At 48.1% G+C, this 18,713-nt stretch overlaps 1 protein-coding gene across 5 annotated transcripts in view; it reads right to left on the bottom strand.

The window, feature by feature from the left end:
• MAPKAP1 (MAPK associated protein 1) overlaps positions 1–18,713 on the bottom strand; it is a 268,601-nt gene that overhangs the window by 44,959 nt on the left and 204,929 nt on the right. For all 5 annotated transcript variants that reach the window (XM_062207532.1, XM_062207530.1, XM_062207533.1 and 2 more), the window contains one exon: positions 4,364–4,504. In XM_062207532.1, the coding sequence (XP_062063516.1) occupies positions 4,364–4,504 (141 nt within the window). The remainder of the gene's footprint in view (positions 1–4,363; positions 4,505–18,713) is intronic.

Below are 18,713 nucleotides of genomic sequence, written 5' to 3'. Positions count from 1 at the left end.
GCTGTCCTCTGTGTTACGGAGGGTTGGGGTCTTGAGTTACACACCTGACCCAACTACACAGGGATGGAAAGCAGGCTTATTTATTTACTGCACGATACAATACTTACGGGCCCAGCTTCTATTATTATCACAGCATTCCCTAGGGCTAATTAATGAAGTTTCGGCTTATAATGCTAAAGACAAATTAGACTGGTAATAGAGACAAACGTTCTGACAACACCTGGCTGTTTCCAAAGCTCCTCAGAGCTGGGACTCTCCACTAGAGGGTGGTATTTGTGCCATGGAAGCAACCAGAGGTGACTGGGTCCTGGCCTCCAGTTGCTTCACTTCAGAGAACTGCTCTCAGTTCTAGGGAGAGACAATCCCATCTCAGTCATCTTTTTTTTTTTTTTTTTTTTTTGACAGGCAGAGTGGACAGTCAGAGAGAGAGACAGAGAGAAAGGTCTTCCTTTGCCGTTGGTTCACCCTCCCATGGCTGCCGCGGCCGGTGCACCGTGCTGATCCGAAGGCAGGAACCAGGTGCTTCTCCTGGTCTCCCATGGGGTGCAGGACCCAAGCACTTGGGCCATCCTCCACTGCACTCCCGGGCCACAGCAGAGAGCTGGCCTGGAAGAGGGGCAACCGGGACAGAATCCGGCGCCCCGACTGGGACTAGAACCTGGTGTGCCGGCGCCACAACGCGGAGGATTAGCCTATTGAGCCGCAGCGCCGGCTAAGTCATCATTCTTTTCTACCCAACGAATCTCCATTGTTGGGGCCTGCGCTGTGGCATAGCGGGTTAAGCAGCTGCCTGTAGCACTGGCATCCCATTAGGACACCGGTTCAATTCCCAGCTACTCTACTTCAGCTCCCTGCAAATGTGCCTGGGAAAGCAGTGGAAGCTTGGGCCCCTGCACCCATGTGGAAGACCCAGAAGAAGCTCCTGGCTCCTGGCTTCTGCCTCACCCAGCCCTGGTAGTTGTGGCCATTTGGGGAGTGAATCAGCAGATGGAAGGCTCTCTCTCTCTCTGCCTCTCCCTCTCCCTCTCTGTAACTCCACCATTCAAATAAATAAATAATTCTTTAAAAATAAACAAACAAACCGAAACCGCACTGTCACAAGTAAAACTCTGCCAGGAGAGTTGCCACCTAATCTGAGTGATTTGCTTCCTCATCTGCAGGATGATGGACCAGGAGAAGGCAGAAGGCAGAATAATGAACAATGACTAAGCTAATATGAAGATAAACTACCATGCAGAAGATAGCTCTGGGGGTGGGCATTTAGTCTAGCAGCGAAGAGGCCTGAAGCGCACTTCAGAGAACCTGGCTCTGGCTTCAGATTCCTGGCCCTGGCTCCTGACTTGAGTTTCCCGCTAACATAGATGTTGGGAGGCCGTGGTGAGGTGACGGCTCAAGAACTTGGGTTCCTGCCACCCACATAGGAGACATGGATTGGGTTCCCAGCTCCTGGCTTGGTCCTAGCCATAATGGGCATTTGAGGAGTGAACCAGCCAGCCAGTGGGAACTCCGTCTCTCTCTGCATCTCAAATAAATAAAAAAGAAAGAAGTCTCTATAGGTCAGACATTTTCATACAATATTAAAAGGTTAAAATTATAATCTTCATTTTAATTCCAAAAAACTAAGATTGAAAAGGGAAGGGACTTAGCCAAAGTGACACTGCAGATGGATGCCAAAGCCGGGCTTCAGACCAGTCCTGACTGGCTATGGATCTGGGGCTCCTCCCATAGGTCCTTTTGTGGACTTTCCCCCTGAATCAACATACGTGGGGGCTTGAAAGAGTTCATAGTAAACGTGTTTTATGGAAAAGCTATGCAAGGATTTAAAAACCATTTCCTCCCAAATATTTACCTTTTAATTGTGCCTCTCATAAACTCTGTGAAGTCAAAATCTGACCAATGTGAGGGAAGAAGTCCCTGATCTGGGTTTTCAGGCCAAGGCTTTGTTTCTCACAGCAGGGCGGCAGCAGGGCTGGATTTGCCGGTTACGCTCACCTGGAATACACAACCTGAGACCCTGTTTTGACAGAGGTCAGGCTACTTACCGGGCTTCAGCCCATCCCCTGCCTCTGGGCGAGCAGTACAAACACATCAGTGTCTGAGCAGCATTCTTTTTTTTTCCCCCTCCCAGATTGAGAACACGAGTGAGAGCCAGCTCATGTCCACTGGTTCACTCCCCAAGAGCTGGTCAAGATTGAAGCTGAGAAGTCAATCCAGGTCTCCCATGTGAGTGGCAGGGACCCAACTACTTGAGCCATCCCCACTGCCTCCCAGGGTCTGCATTAGTGAGAAGCTGGAATCAGGAGCCAGAGTAGGAAACTGAACTTAGTACTCTGATAAGGGGCACAGGTGTCTTAGGCACTCGGCCAAATGCCCATTCCCTTAGCAGTGTTCTTATTTAGTGACTTTGAATTGAACTTAAAGTGCACAAATTGTGAGTACATTAAATTTTCCACAAACTCTGCATTTCCACGTTATCAGTGCCCAGACCAGGGAAGAGAACCTAGGAGCACCTCCACAGCCAGTGCTGCCCTGCCACCCGGCGGGATAACCAACGTCACTGCTCCTTGCACAGGGTCATTTCTGCGTAATTTGAACAGTATGCCAATAAGATCACATGGCACGTGTTCTTTCTTTCTTTCTTTTTTTTTTTTTTTTGGAGATCTGGCTTCTTTTAGAGTAGTCTTACTACTTTTATTTTTAGCAAAGATACCAGAAGACAAACAAACAACTGTGTGTTTTTAAGAGCTAACATTAAACTAGCAATCTTACCAGTTTAGATATTTATGGCTTTGTGTGAGGAGGGACAGGTGTATGGAAGGAGGAAAAGTGGGTTTTGTGCTTCGGTTCAGTCACTGTGTACAGACTCGTCTCTGTAGCCTGACAGAACCACCCTCCCCCCAGCAGCCAAAGTCTACTGAGCACCTGCTGCACAGCAGGCACCGAGTACTCTGCGAACACTACCCTCTGTCCTTTACTTTACAGACGAGGGACCAGGCTCCAAACCACTTGACAATGGAGACACAGCTAGTCAGCGAGCAGAGTGGACCCAGGCATCAGGCTCTTCCGGGTGCTGCTCCCTGAGCAAACTGCCTCCCAACATTCTCACTCCTCCACAGCTGACCAGCCACCAGGGCCGTGGGAAGCAGTTTCCACACAGTGTCTCGCTTGTTGCCCACAGCAAGCCTAGGAAACTGGCACTACTGATACTGCCATTTAACAGGCTAGAACTGAGGCTTAGAAAGACGAGGAACTGTGCTTACTGCTACGTGACTGCTTACTGCCAGAGCCAGTTTCAGCCGGAGGTGGCTCATTTGCGCCCCTCTTAATCACCAAGGTGCACCGTCAGAACAATGCAAGCTCCTGTCATTCACGTTGGGCAAGACTATTTGAGACTACACGTTAGTCAGATTCAGGCTAATGCCAACATCTGAAAAGGTTTTATTATGAGAAACATACATGACATTTGTGAGCCTTAGAGTTAGAATTCAAACTTTTTCCAGGCAAGGGTGGTGTGGCAGAGCCAGTGTACAGCTCAGCTCCCTGGTGCAGTGAGCCTGATATCCCTACCTGCTCCTCCACAATGCCCATCACAAGAGGGAGACCAGCTGTCAGGGAGCGGCAGGTGCACTTGAATTTGGCTCCTGACACCACTGCCTGTGACAACCTGCTGTGGGAGCTGGGCCTGAGGCTTGACCTCTCTGCACCCCACTGTCTCTTTTTGGGGGACAGTAAAAATACCCACTTTTTCGGTAGTTCAGCAGTACATGGAAAGCACTTAGCAATAGTGACCGAAAGGTGGCCAGGATGACAATGATGATGATGATGAAGTATTAATATTATGTTGACTACTATAACACTTGGTACTCCTGTTAGGCTTAGGTCAAAGCAGAAATTTGACACTTAATCAGAACAAACTAATTGCAAGTACTGGTGGAAAGTTAGTTCTAGATTATCTGGTGATAATCAAATATAACTTCTGAGATGACCAGAAAGCTTCCTGAAGGCAGGCAGAGTTCACCGAGTAAGGCAAGGCAGGTGGCAATGCTACAAAGCAGTCCCAAGGACGGCACGCGAGGGAGCTCAGAGCGAACAGGGTTATGGAACTTCACAGAAGTCAATCACTTTGAAAAGAGTCTCTAGTTATTCTATTTCTAATCTTCTGCTTCATAAAAAAGACAAGACAGAGCACTCAGGTGGGAAAAAGGCTGTACTTTAAATTTCACTGCTTAAACATTTTCTCAGAAAGCAAATTACCTTATAGTCAGTCACTCAGGTCACACAAAAGGCATATGTGCTCCTTTCCCTGGTGCTACACAGACTACTGACCTAAAGGGCTCAGTTCACTGTCTGTTCACACACTTACCTAACTGCACGTCGGTGGTGAACCGCAGCCTGTGGATCATGCTGACTTTGAATGACTTGTAATGGTGACTGCTAAGCATATCCTGTACTGTCGCTATGTCAATTTGCGAATCCTCCTCAAAAACTCCGTCTGCCCTTGAACCTGGGGAGGAAAAAAGGAGTTTAACACATAAAGATACATGAGGCTTGGCAAATGGTGTCTGCTTAAAATGCTTTGGGATAAATTAAAATAATATGGGCTATTTAATTTGGAGAAGAAAAGAAAGGGCTGAGCGATGACTCAATAATGCTGTTCCAGTAAACAGGGAATGGTAACATATTAATCATTCAACAATTAATTCTACAAACACTGGCTGTTCTAGGGCAGGCCCATGGCTGGCAGTAGGGATACAAGGATAGAAAAATTCCTGCTTCCTCTCAGCAAGAAGCTCAGTCTTGTTCTTTTCCTAAATGTGATTTTCCTGGTTATGAAATAATATTGAAGAATTCCTGCCCCAAGCCGACTGCCTAACAGCACCTGCCCCTGCACCCCACAGCCTCCAGGTCAGGTGGGGGCTGGCTATTGGGATAGTCTCCTCACTAGTCTTCTGGCCCCCAGACCACCCCACAATCCAGCTGCCACAAGACTTCCCGATTTTTCTATCATTTATTCATTCACCAAATGTTTGATGAGAGCCTTGCACACGCTAAGTGTTCTGATAGGTGACACTGGGGACAAAGACGACTCCTGCTCGAAGGTCTCACCTAGCTGCTTCAGGCTCCTGAACCAAGCCCAGTGTCCTGCAGCCCAACGATCAGTGCAGCCCCTAACCTGGCTGAAACGTCACTTTCTGAGCCCACTTTCAACTCTCCCTAAAGTCCTCAGGCTGCAACATGCCCAAGGTTCTGGTCTTCTGAGCGTTTGCTCACCTGACTCCCTTGGCCTAAGGCCCATCCTACCATCACCTTAGAACTGTCAAAATTCACCCCCCAAGTTCAGAGAATGGAAAACTTGAGATTTGCATATCAAACTGGAAATTTTTGTTAATTACCTGGTAGCCTGACAACTACACACTTTCCTTTCCTACACTCATTGCTTATAGAGCAAGGTTCTTTTTGTTTTTTTTTGACAGGCAGAGTGGACAGTGAGAAAGAGAGAGAGAGAGAGAGAGAGTGAGTGAGAGAGTGAGAGAGTGAGAGAGAGAGAGAGAGAGAGAGAAAGGTCTTCCTTTTCCATTGGTTCACCCTCCAATGGCCGCCGCGGCTGGTGTGCTGCGGCCGGCGCACCATGCTGATCCGAAGGCAGGAGCCAGGTGCTTCTCCTGGTCTCCCATGCGGGTGCAGGGCCCAAGCACTTGAGCCATCCTCCACTGCACTCCCGGGCCACAGCAGAGAGCTGGCCTGGAAGAGGGGCAACCGGGACAGAATCCGGCGCCCCGAGCTGGACTAGAACCCAGTGTGCCGGCGCTGCAGGCGGAGGATTAGCCTATTGAGCCGCGGCGCCGGCCTTTTTTTTTTTTTTTTTTAAAGATTTATTTATTTCTGTGAAAGTCAGAGTTACATAGAGAGAAGGAGGAGAGAGGGAAGGAGAGAGACCTATCTTCCATCAGCTGGTTCACTGCTGCAACAGCTGGGGAAGGCCAGATTTGAGACTGGGTGTCTCAAGTAGGTGGCAGGGGCCCAAGCACTAGGGCCATCTTCTGCTGCTTTCCCAGTCACACCAGCAGGGGCTGGATCGGAAGCTGAGCAGCCGAACACAAGCCGGTGTCCACGTAGCTTGCTGACATTGCAGGCAGAGGCTTAATTCACTGCGCCATTAACACTGGGCCTAAATGTTCTCCCAATGAACTCACTTATTAGGGCTGCAAGTTCTGCTCTGAGCGCTACAGTAACTCCCAGCTTGGGTCACTCTGTATAGTACCCACAAAACACTTCTGCGTCGGGATGTGGGGAGGCCTCCCCCATCACAGAGTCCTGCACGTGCTGTCCTCTCGGCCCCGGCCACCCTTCTGCCCACCTCCTGCTCTCCTGCTCTCCTGATTCCTGCCAAAGTGCGTAGCTCAAGCGACATTCCAAGGAGACTTCCCGCAGCCCCCAAATCTAGTCCTGCTCTTTCTGGCACGGCACCCTGTTTTCCTTTAGAACACTTACCACAGGCAGTAATCATCTGCCTGCCACTCTACATGCACAGTGACGGCTTTGCTCACTGCTGTAGCCGAGACCCTGCCAGTGCTACTATCCACGCAGAGCATGAAGCCAGAGCCAGGGGCTGGCATTGTGGCGTAGAAGGTTAAGTCTCTACCATCAGAGTTGGCATCCCATGTGGGCACTGGTTTGAATCCCGGCTGCTCCTCTTCCAATTCAGCTCCCTGCTAATGTGCCTGGGAAAGGAGAGGAAGATGGCCCAAGTCCTTGGGCCCCTGCACCCACGTGGAAGACCTGGAAGAAGCTCCTGGTTCCTGGCTTTGGCCTGGCCTACCCCTGGTCATTGCAGCCATTTAGGGAGTGAACCAGCAAAAGGAAGCTTTCATTCTCTCTCTGTATCTCTGCCTTTTAAATCAATCAATCTTTTTTTTTTTTCACTTTTAAAATTTTTTATAGAAAGTTTTTATTTAATAAATATAAATTTCATTAAGTACAACTTTTGGATTACAGTGATTTTTCCCCCATAACTGCCCTCTATCCCACCTCCTACTCCCTCTCCTATCCTATTCTTCAAGATTCATTTTCAATCATCTTTATATTCAGAAGATCAACTCTATACTAAGTAAGTATTTTTAACAGTTTGTACCCACACAGACACTCAAAGTATAAAGTACTGTTTGAAGACTAGTTTTACCATTAATTCACATAGTATAACACATTAAGGACAGATGGGGAGTCCTACATGGGGAGCAAGTACACAGTGACTCCTGTTGTTGATTTAGCAATTGACACTCTATTTATGACGTCAGTGATCACCAAAGGCTCTTGTCATGAGCTGCCAAGGCTATGGAAGCCTTTTGAGTCCACAAACTCTGACATTATTTAGACAAGGCCATAATCAAAGTGGAAGTTCTCTCCTCCCTTCAGAGAAAGGTACTTCCTTCTTTGATGGCCCCTTCTTTCCACTGGAATCTCACTCACAGAGATCTTTCATTTAGTTCATTTTTTGCCACAGTGTCATGACTTTCCATGCCTGAAATGCTCTCATGGGCTTTTTAACCAGATCCGAATGCCTTAAGGACTGATTCTGAGGTCAGAGTGCTGTTTAGGGTGTTTGTCATTCTATGAGTGTGCTGTAAACACCTAAGAATAATTCTGTGTTAAGTAAAGAGATTCAACCAATTGTATTAAGTAGAAAAAGAAAATACTAAAAAGAATAAAATAGTAAGCTGTTCCTCGACAGGACAGGGATGGTCAAGTCATTGCTTCTCATAGTGTCAGTTTCAGTTCTAAAGGTTTCCTTTTAGGTGCTCAGATAATTGTCACAGATCAGGAAGAACTTATGATATTTGTCCCTCTGGGATTGGCTTAGTATACTCAGCATGATGTTTTCCAGATTCCTCCATTTTGCTGCAAATGACCAGAGCAAATGACTGAAGCAAGAGCCCAGTGAAAATTTACCAGGTGAATACAGGTGCTATGTCTACAGGAGGACAGCACTGCAGAGGCTGAGGACTCTGACTAACACCATGGTGCTATATCCTAGCACAGCTGCCCTGTCTGTGGGGGCCGCTGGGTAACCTTGGGTACAACACCTCTGCCTCTGGTCAGAGATGCTGTGGTCACAATCACCACCTTCTCCAGGTGATGTCCACTCTGGAACTGAGGCACTGGCTAGGACTTTTAATCATTTACTTTCTCCAATCTACAACTTTACTGAAATGTAACTGCCTAGATTTATTTATTTCTATTTTAGAAGTTCCTAGTACATGAGAATTATGGAGAATTTCTGTAAAATATGTAATGTCCTTTAACATTTTAAAAGTCATTTGAAATGATCTTTCCTGAGAAAATGCCACTATTAGATACGACTTAGCTCTGAGCTCAAGAACTTCTGTTTTCTTTACTAATTAGTGTTTTCTAAATATTGCAGGTATTTGATTTGCAAAGAGGTTACAGCTTATTATGCTAAAATGCCAATTACTAAAAAAAACACACTTAAGATTTTTACATTTTATGATGTTGGATTAAAACCAATTTAAAAATTACTATAACGTGACATATAATTTTTTACTGAGCAATTTCAATGCCAGCTGCTAATAAAGCATCTTAGCTGTAAATGATAATTCAGATGCTTTTAGATAAAGTGGTGCATAAATATGGCCAGAAATTGATTTAGCTTCTTATAGAAGCTACTGAAGAATGACATATTTTGTTTAATACACCAGCTAATGTAGTCCTAAAAGCTCAAACAAGTGCCAGTTTTCACTCCTAAATTTGATGTGGGAGATTAATGAAAACTTTATATTTTGCTGAAATGTTAATAACGGGCAGATGAGATGATAGGATTTTAGTAGAGGTCTTAAAGCTATGGAATACCAGCAAGGCTTGTCAATTTCCTTATATTAATTTTGTTCAAGACTTACATAGCTGGAGCTGGCTCAACACACTAATGCTTCCTGCACTGACCTTCTACTCTCTGACAGTGTAAATTCATATCCCATTTGACGATTTAAGGCCCCTGATACTTGGTTCTGAGCCTCGCCCTGGCTGACAAGGGCCGTGTTTGCTTTTATGATCAGAAGGGCAACAGCAGCGGAGAGAGTTGGGAAGGAACAGTGCTGAAGTCACCCCCAAACCTGCTGCTCACTGCAAAGCAGGTTATCTACGGAATGGGAACTTCTGGTCTCAGAACCCTGGTGCCAATTCTCAAACAGGCCAAGGAGTGCCATTGTGTGGCGGAGGCAGGTCTGTGTGTCCATGTGACTTGCAACCTGCAGTGTGCTGGCTGCGGGTGGGGGGACATTAATGAGGACAAGGCAGGGATCCTGATCGTCAGGATCTTACCGACTAGCTAAAGAGCCCAAGGGATGCAGTATAAGGCAGGGAGAGGTGCAGGCTAAGAGTCTACCTAAAGACAAAGAGAGAAGAGCAAAGTATCACACTGAAAGCATTTTGCTGGACCAGAAAGATTCAGTGGATCTGCATGTATCCCTTTATTGCATTTACCCTTCTGGAAGGGGTGAACCCAACCACACATGAAAGATGCTGGCACTGAACCTTCGGCATATTAAAATGATGACTATACTCTGAACTCCACATTAGAAAACCCATTTCTCTAGTAAAGAGAAAACATTTTTATCCACTCAAAGTGAAAATTAGAACCAGAACATCTTAAAAATAAACATACCAAAAAAAAAAAAAAAAAAGAAAAACCCTTCCTCAAATTGTTAATTTAATTGAAATATAACCCTTTGGTATTTTGTTAAATTAGCAATTAAAAAGGTCACAAGCAATCAAATGAAACAAAAGCCACACTGTGTTCATCTACATTAATGTTGAACTGAGTCTCTTCATGAATGACAAGATAAATTGTAATGGTGCCTTCAAAGACTTCACAATGTATTTTGTCAAAGTCGGGAGCACTAATGTCTCTATGTGCCATGGATTACCATAATGTATCGTGTCAAAACGCTCCAGCTGCAATAACTCAAAGATGTATTGTGATAGATCAAATTTTGGGGTGAGGCTTAACAGTGACTTCAGTGCCAGAGCTCAAATGGCCTGACGACAGCACTCTGGAAGAGCGAGGAGAGCGTGCGTTCACAGCGTGGGAAGACCTGGGGACAAAAACGTCTCGGAGAGGAAGCAGCTCACCCTCTACAGGAAGAAATCATGCAGGAGGAAGGGGCGACGACGCCTTGCAGCTGTCTCAGGTGAAGAATGGCCAAATGAAGCCAGGGCAGGGCAACGCAAAGGGGAGCGTATGGAGGTGAGGCAGGAAGCCTGTGGGCAAGGAAGACAGGTGGCGCTGTGTAATGACCGAGGGCTGGGACTTAACGTTAGAATATAGAGTTGAGAAATGTCGACTCGGATCCCAACCCTGAGATTAATGGTCAAGACTGGGTCAAAACTTTGCAAGACCCCAGTGTTAGTCAAGGCAGAGGGGCAGGCACTGTGGCACCCATATGGGTGCTGGTTCTAGTCCCAGCTGCTCCAGTTTTGATCTAGCATCTTAGATATGGCCTGGGAAAGCAGTGGAAGATGGCCTAAGTCCTTGGGCCATGCACCTGCATGGAAGACCTGGAGGAAGCTCCCGGCTTTGGATCAGCACAGCTCTGGCCACTACAGCTATTTGGGGAGTGAACCAGTGAGTGGAAGACCTCTCTCTCTGCTTCTGCCTCTGCCTCTTTGTAACTCTGCCTCCCAAATAAATAAATAAATAAATCTCTAAAAAAACAAAAAGTAAAGGCAGAGTGGGACAGGCCTGTCGGAGTCTGGGGCCCAAGTTCCTTCTGCTGCTCCCTTTCCTTCCCAGTGATACTGAAAGGCTGTTCTTGACCTGCTGACCTCACCACACTCCTGTAAGAGGTGCCAAGGAAAGAGACTGCTGAGCTGAGAACTGCCAACACTCCATCAGTGGTTCTCATCTCACAGCGCAGTCCGCACTCACAGCGGTGGGAGTGCATCCCCGAGCGGTTCCGTAACCTGCAACCATTTTCATGATAGACACTGTCTTTTTCTCTGCAGTTACAGAGGTGTGCGTTGTCAGGGGGGCTGTGGAGACGTCTTCCATCTGCTGGTTCACTCTCCAGATGGCCACAATGGCCTGGCCTGGCCTGGGCCAGGCCTAAGTGAGGAGACAGGAATTCCATCTGGGTCTCCCACGTGGGTGGCAGGGACCCACACACTTGGGCCGTCTTCTGCTGCTTTCCCAGATGCACTGGCAGGGAGCTGAATCAGACCTGAAGCGGCTGGGACTGGAACCAGTGCTACCCAGGATGACAGGGTTGTTTGCAGATATTGAACCCACTGAGCCACATCAGCCCCAAGATATTGTCTTTTTCATGCTTACCTTCTTACAAGTGCACAAAGGAATGAAGAGTTTATAGATACGGTTCTGAGGTCAGAGTATGTAACTAATGCTTAAGAAATGATTACTTGAGTTTTGGTATGGTAATAAAAGTTCTTATCAACAATCATCTAAACATCAAAAGAAGTTATTGAAATACTTCTCCCTTTTCCAACAACATATCTGTATTAGATCACTTTTTTTTTTTTTTTAAATATCCTTTAACCAAAACAACCGCATTGCCAAGGGACTGAATGTAGAAGCAAATGTGAAAATCCAGGGGCCCGGAATGGGGCAGGCAAAGGTGGTGGGAACACCCAGAGCAGGACCCAGCACACAATAAAACCCTGCCTGCCACACAAGGCACCGGCTGCACTGAGAGGAAACGAAGCTGCTTTTATGCGTTCAAGGCCTACTGCTACTTCCCACACAGGCCACACCTGCTCTGGCTAAGCTGGATCTTTGCTCAGGTTCCACCACCTGGCCACAGCGCCCCTTCTAGTCTCCAACATTTATATGCTTCAAGGTTTAGTCCAAACGGAATCTTCCCTGATCCTCTTCCTGAGCCCTGCAGCCCCGTGGTGAAGGTTCCCTGGTAAGTCTCTTACGAGGTGAGTGCCGCACACCCCGTGGACTCAGGGCACCTGCGGGCGGCGAGATTCCATCCGACAGAGCCCACTGTCACACAGATGTCTAATAAATGCTGCGGGGGGGACGAACGTTTGATGTGACACAGATTCATCACCACAGTCCCTGAGGTTTGCATACAGTCTCTTGTATTTGTCTCGACTAGCAGAACCTCATACACCATTCCTGGTCTTCCACGTGGACTCCCTAACAGTGTTGAGATGGGGGAACCCGGTCTCAATGGCTGTAATAGCAGTTAACATTTTTTGAGGGCTTATTATATGAGCCACTGTGCTCAGCACTTTAAATACATGATCTCACTGAATTTTCCCAATGTCCTCTTCACCTTTTTATCCAGGTGGGAAACACGATGGCACCCTGCGGCTGTCATCACACAGTCGGTAGAAGCTGGAGATGGGAGATGAACCAGCTCTAACACCAAAACTGTGCCCTTAACCAGCACACAACCCGCTTTGGGTATGAAGGCACAACGCCATGGACCCCAGTGGAATCTAAGAAGAATGCCAGCATGCCTGGCCTCGCCGGAACAAAGAAATCAGGGATTCCAACAGAACTCTCTGTGCTCCTCCGGTCAGACTCAAAGCTGGGCGCATGAGCTGTGGGGAAAAACTCCTCTTAGCTCTCTGCATCCATCACATTTTTTTTCCAGAGGCCTTTCAAGTCCCCAAAGTCCCATAAGCTCAAAGCTTCTCTTCTATTAAACACTTCCCTTCAGCTACTAGTCATTTTTGCTGGTCTCTAAAACACAATCAATAGGTGATATACTATAACGCCAGCCACACACACACTCGGCCCTCTGCAGTAATCTCCTCAAAGCCATCAGGATCACATGGCAGGATGCAGCCTTCACTCAAATCTGCCACGCCACAACCGGGAGAGGAGCCTTGCTGTCAGTGCATCACAATTACATTCTTGAAGTCAGAGCCAGACAGGCCGCAGGACTTTCCACCTGGAGACTGCAGACTCTCCTCGATAAATCAAGGCAACCTTGTTGTATGAGGTGATCACAAAGAAGCTGCTTCCGGTTTGCAGACCTTCCTAAAAGAGCAGATTGTGGAAGGGGAGCCCGCAAGGCTCGGAGTGCTAGAGCCCGCCCATCCCTCAGTCTCTTCTCCCTGCACTCTCACCCCTGTTCATTTCCTTCCACTCCACTCATTCATTCCTTTTTAAAAAATTTTTATTTTATTTATTTTATTTTTTATTTGACAGATGGAGTTAGACAGTGAGAGAGAGACAGACAGAAAGGTCTCCCTTCCGCTGGTTCACTCCCCAGACGGCTGCAATGGCCAGAGCTATGCCGATCTGAAGCCAGGAGCCAGGCGCTTCTTCCTGGTCTCCCACGCGGGTGCAGGGGTCCAAGCACTTGGGCCACCCTCCACTGCCTTCCCGGGCCACAACAGAGAGCTGGACTGGAAGAGGAACAACCGGGACTAGAACCCGATGCCCATATGGGATACCGGCACCACAGGCGGAGGATTAACCAAGTGAGCCATGGCACTGGCCCCTCCGCTCATTCATTCCTAACCACGCCAGACGCCTTGTCTCAAGGCCTTCAGATGAGCAGCGGCTTGGCCTGGAACCTTCTTCTCTTATTTATTATCTGACTCCTTTCTCTTTCTTCTTGGAGGAAGCCGCCTCCTACTATTCTCACCAGCTCTGGTCCTTGAGAACCCACTCTTTCCCACCCTCCATGGTGCTGGTAACACAACCATGGGTTCCATAACACGGGGGCTGGATCTCTCCCCCTGCCAAGCAGCAGCTCAGGGGCTGCCCCCCAGGAGGGCTCTGTCACTGTTTGGGGATGAACGAACAGAGCCCAGAGGGAATCTAGTCACCCACTGGAGGACACAGCACAGCCATTTAGGGGTCTGGACAAGCGGCTGATTACAGGTTTGCTCAGAAACAGGTTGATGATGAGATCACCACTATTTCCTGTCCTTCCAATGCATCTTTGTTGAAAGCACAGAAAAGGATACTGGCTATTCTGGAGCCTGGTAGCTTGGACAATTTCCATAGCAACATAGCTAAGAAACACAGTATGTGATCCATGCTGAGGTGTTGCTGTCCCTGATGCAGTCGGGGGACAAGGGCACACGTGCTGATGGAACCCCACCTCCTATCCAGAGTCACTGCACAAACGTCCCCTGATGCATTACGACTGGGCAGGGGCTGCAGGGCGGGTTCCCGGGCTGGAGCCTTCCACAGGGATGCAAATCCCATGCCCTCACTTAGCGCCCAGACTGGGTCTGTGGCTCGTCAAACATGTTTCCTTACTGCTCTAATGGACCAGTGTATCGCTTAATGAAAGTTCTTAATTGTAATTCAATTAATTACATACACAGAGTCCCCAATTACATTTTCCAATAAGACATTGGCTGTGGTACAGGTCTAAATGCACTTAACCAATTTTAATATATTAAGACCAATTTCCCTTGAATACTAATTACCACCTAATGATAAAATTGAAAGGGTGGGGGGACTTTCGAGAAAGAGAGTAAAAAATGCAATTCATGTGGAAGTTCTTGGCCCACAAAGTACAGTGCGGGCAGCCATTTGCTGGAGTGGGGGTGGAGGGGTCACAGGGCTGCTTCTAGCACAGGCCAGCACAGATTTCTGCCCCAGGTGACAGCTACCCAGGGTGCTGGCCATTGTCCAGTGGGGTTGTGGGAAGTCTAAGAGGCTAGAGGGGAAAGGGAACAAGAGGGAGGAGAAAGGCCACTGCACATGTGGAGTCTGTGACAGGCGTTCACCCTCCTGTCTCAGGCACGCAGCTCCTAGGCACTACAGTGCACAGTGCACTGCAGCTCACCACGTGCTTTCCACATACTGTTCCTCACAGCAGCTCTACAGGGTAGGGATTATGACCTCTTACCAATGGGGACGTGAGGTTTACAAACAGGGGTTGCCCCAGGTCACACAGTGGCTCCAAACACCTTACCTTTCCCCTACAATACAGCACCTGCTGGCCAACGGTAACCAGGCAGCAAGGGGTGGACACAGCATTCTGTTAGTGTGCAGAAAACTATATTACGCAATAGAGGCTTGAAAAAACCCTCATCAACATAGGAGATTCCTTATGGCGAACTCCACCCTTCCCAAGCCAGACATGTAACTGGCTTCTGGTAACAACTCATCCTGGAATATGTACAACAGCTGTCACAAGTCATTCTGTTTGTAAACAGTCTATTTGCATGATCACGTTTTCTTGTGTATCTGCGGAGTGCCGTTGTGCTATAATCAAAGAGGTTCGAAGCGCTGGTATTTACATCACACGGTGCAGTTGGCAAGCTTGGTGATGTGTAACTGCAGAAGGCAAAGCCTCTGAAAGCAGAGGGAGTCTCCAGGCCTGGCCCAGAAGCAGACGCAGGAGGCATAGTCCCTCTCAAGGAAGCACCGCAACAGAGGACCTGGAAAGGCACCAGGCAAGAGCCCACACCCGTTCTCTTCCTACACTGGCTTTTCTCCTCTCTCCTTCTTTATTTAGTGGGGTGGGGACAGAGTCCAAGCACCGCCACAAGGAAACCTCTACAGACAAAGATGCTTAAACTCCAAGTTCCCTGTAAAAGCTACCACACTGCGTACTTGCCCCTTGGAGCCCCGGTGAGAAGCAGGTGGCATCTGCGGTTTAGGGGCCTCACTCCATCAGAGGGAATGATCCAGGCCTGGCCAGTCACTGGGAGGCAGAGGGCACTCAGACCTACCCTCTGTCCAGTGTGGCTCCAGCTGAATCATCAGTGGCCAGAGAGGAGTGAGACCAGGGGTTGTTACCAAGCCCCCAAGGAGATAGATGAGGTGTCTCACTGAGACTGACAGGTAGGTGTTCCCTGCCCCCATCACAGTCACCTGGTAAGCTAAGGTTCCCCAGCCCTCCAGTACCACCTTGAACTAGGCAGATGAAGAAGCCACAAGGGCAGGCCTGATGGAGTTGACGCATCCTGCCAATCTCCTTCAGAGGGAAGGGGGATCAAAGGAGGGAGAAGGATGTTTTGTGAGCACCTGAAGCTCTGTCCATGGCAAAGCCCACTTAGGAAATATCAGGTTCAGCCCTGCGCTAGACTCAGTGGACACAGCACAGGGTCTTCCAGGCCTCATTAGCATTCATGGGGCATGAGCGAGTCACTCCGCCTTTGAACTTCGGGTTCCTCTTCTCTACGATAGGCATGACGACCACGCTGGTCTACAAGGCCGCTGTAACAACAGCACTTGCTTCTCGTTCAGCTCACAGAAACCCTGTGAGAATCAACCACCTCCACTTTCACAGGAAACAGGTTAGAGGTGGCACCAGCTGCCCAGTGTCACAGGCTAAGAGACTCACCTGAGGTCTGACTGTCACGGCACTTTAAGAACTGTACCACACTGCAGCCACCCTAAGCTGGTGAGCAACAAAAACGGCCACAGTGTCTGGCGCTTTGTTGGTGCTCCACAAAGCCAGTGTAGTTTCAGGCCGATTTTGCCTGTGCTAATATGAAATTCCGGCTTCTCTCAATGCTGTGACGAGTAAGCTGGGAAGGACCTGGGAGGGCTACCCGCACACGGGGGCTGGGGAAGGTCACTGCTGGCAACAGCTGGCAGAGAACACTGAGGCTTCGTGTGGTGCCAGCATTTAACACCGAAGCTTGGACAAGAACGGAAGTCTTTTAACGTTACATCCTTTCCATAACGCACTCATGCTTCCTTCTGGTCAGATTCCAGCTTCTGGCAGGCAGTTGGCTGAAGGATGTAGGAGATTATCAGACAAGAATCCAAACTGGAAAGCTCAGGACTTTGGCTTGTCATTTTCTTATTTAGGCCAAGATCCAAGCACACATGTTAGCTCTCAGTCCCTAGGCAGAAACTCTTGTCAAACCAGCTTCATCTTCGAGCTCCTCTCGCAGCACAGGAAGACACTCGTCATCACAGTCTCAGGGCTGAAAATGCAGGAGGCTCCCTAGCTCTCCCAGCACAGGCTTTGGAGTCAGCTCATTTAGACGTTCACTTCCATCGCGTACGGCCTGGATGACTTTGGGCAAGTCACAGCCTTTCTTCACAGTAAAAATTATTTCTTATAGAGCGGTTACAAACGTGATGAGAAGAAAGTGTTTGTGAAATGTCCCGCACAATGCCTTATGCTAGTGGGCCTGAATAGATAATTTTGAAAATACCTTTCGATGTGGCTGAGGTAAGGTGTTATGGACCTCACGCCTCCTGAAGGTTGCTATCCATTCTTAGAGCAAACGGTCTTCTCCGCCCATGGTTTTATTTATACCAATATGCATCGGTCTGGAATGTCTAACACCTCAGGAGGGTGCCTTGTTTCCAAGTCTCTGTTCTACGGCAGACTCGCTGCCTCCCTACCTATGGCCCTGCTGCCCCATTCTGGACCGCCCCCTTTCCTCAACACATCTCCTCCAGGGTCCCTGCCATTTCCACGATGCCCCACCTGCCCAGAACACTGCTCCTTCCTGAGCTACAGATTACGGCTAACATCTACGGAGTGCTTCTTATGAGCCAGGCACTAAGAGCTTTATGGCTAACTGTCCAGGGTCACAGGGCTAGTGAGCGGCAGGGACAGAATGTGACAGCGTGGCTTCACATCACGTTCTCTTAAATTACATAACACACGATCGTAACTTAGTTTATTCCTAAAACGGTTTTAAGAATAGTGAACCTATCCTGAGAAGTGGAAAAAGTTCTCTTTTTAAAATATTTTCTTTATCTCAATCCATCTTCTCAATAGGTAGCTAGTGGAAAACAATATGTGGTTCTTAGTAGGAGTTTCTACTTAAAACTTTAAAAAATATATTTTTTTAGAAAAGGAATAAATTGTTTTTATAGGGTAGGTGTTGTGGTACAGTGGGTTAAGCTGCTGCTTATAAACTTACATCCCACATGGAGTACAGTTCAACTCCTGGCTGCTCCACCTTTTTTTTAACGATTTATTTGGGAGGCAGAGTTACAGTGAAAGGGAGAGGTCTTTAACCATTGGTTCACTTCCCAGATGGCCGCAACAGCTGGAGCTGGGCCTGTCTGAACCCAGGAGCTTCTGCCAGGCCTCCCACGTGGCTGCAGGGGCCCAAGCACATGGGCCATCTTCTACTGCTTTCCCCAGGCCATAGCAGTGAGCTGGATCAGAAGATAAGCAACCAGAACTAGAACCAGTACCCATATGAAATGCCAATGCTGCAGGTGGAGGTTTAACCCGCTACACCACAGCACTGGCCCCTGTTCCACTTCTGGTCCAACTCCCTGCTAATGTGCCTAGGAGGCAGAAGAGGATGGTTCAATAGCTGGGTCCCTGACTTTGGCCTGAGTGGGTACCAGCTGTTGCAGGTATTTAGGAGGTAAACCATGAGATGGGAAATTCTCTCTTTCTCTGTCACTCTGCCTTTCAAATAAATAAATCTTCAAACCAACTGTTTTCTATAAATGGCTTACATTTACAAAGACTGCTACAATATTCTCTCTCTCTCTCTCTTTTTTTTTTTTTTAATTTTGACAGGCAGAGTGGACAGTGAGAGAGAGAGAGACAGAGAGAAAGGTCTTTCTTTGCTGTTGGTTTACCCTCCAATGGCCGCCGTGGGCGGCCCAAGCACTTGGGCCATCCTCCACTGCACACCCGGGCCATAGTAGAGAGCTGGCTTTGAAGAGGGGCAACCGGGACAGAATCCGGCACCCCGACTGGGACTAGAACCTGGAGTGCTGGTGCTGCTAGGCAGAGGATTAGCCTGTTGAGCTACGGCGTCAGCTT

Source organism: Lepus europaeus, chromosome 12 (assembly GCF_033115175.1).
Source record: "Lepus europaeus isolate LE1 chromosome 12, mLepTim1.pri, whole genome shotgun sequence".
NCBI lineage: Eukaryota > Metazoa > Chordata > Mammalia > Lagomorpha > Leporidae > Lepus > Lepus europaeus.
Note: the sequence above shows the minus strand (reverse complement) of the source record. Positions and strands in the feature narration are given on the sequence as shown.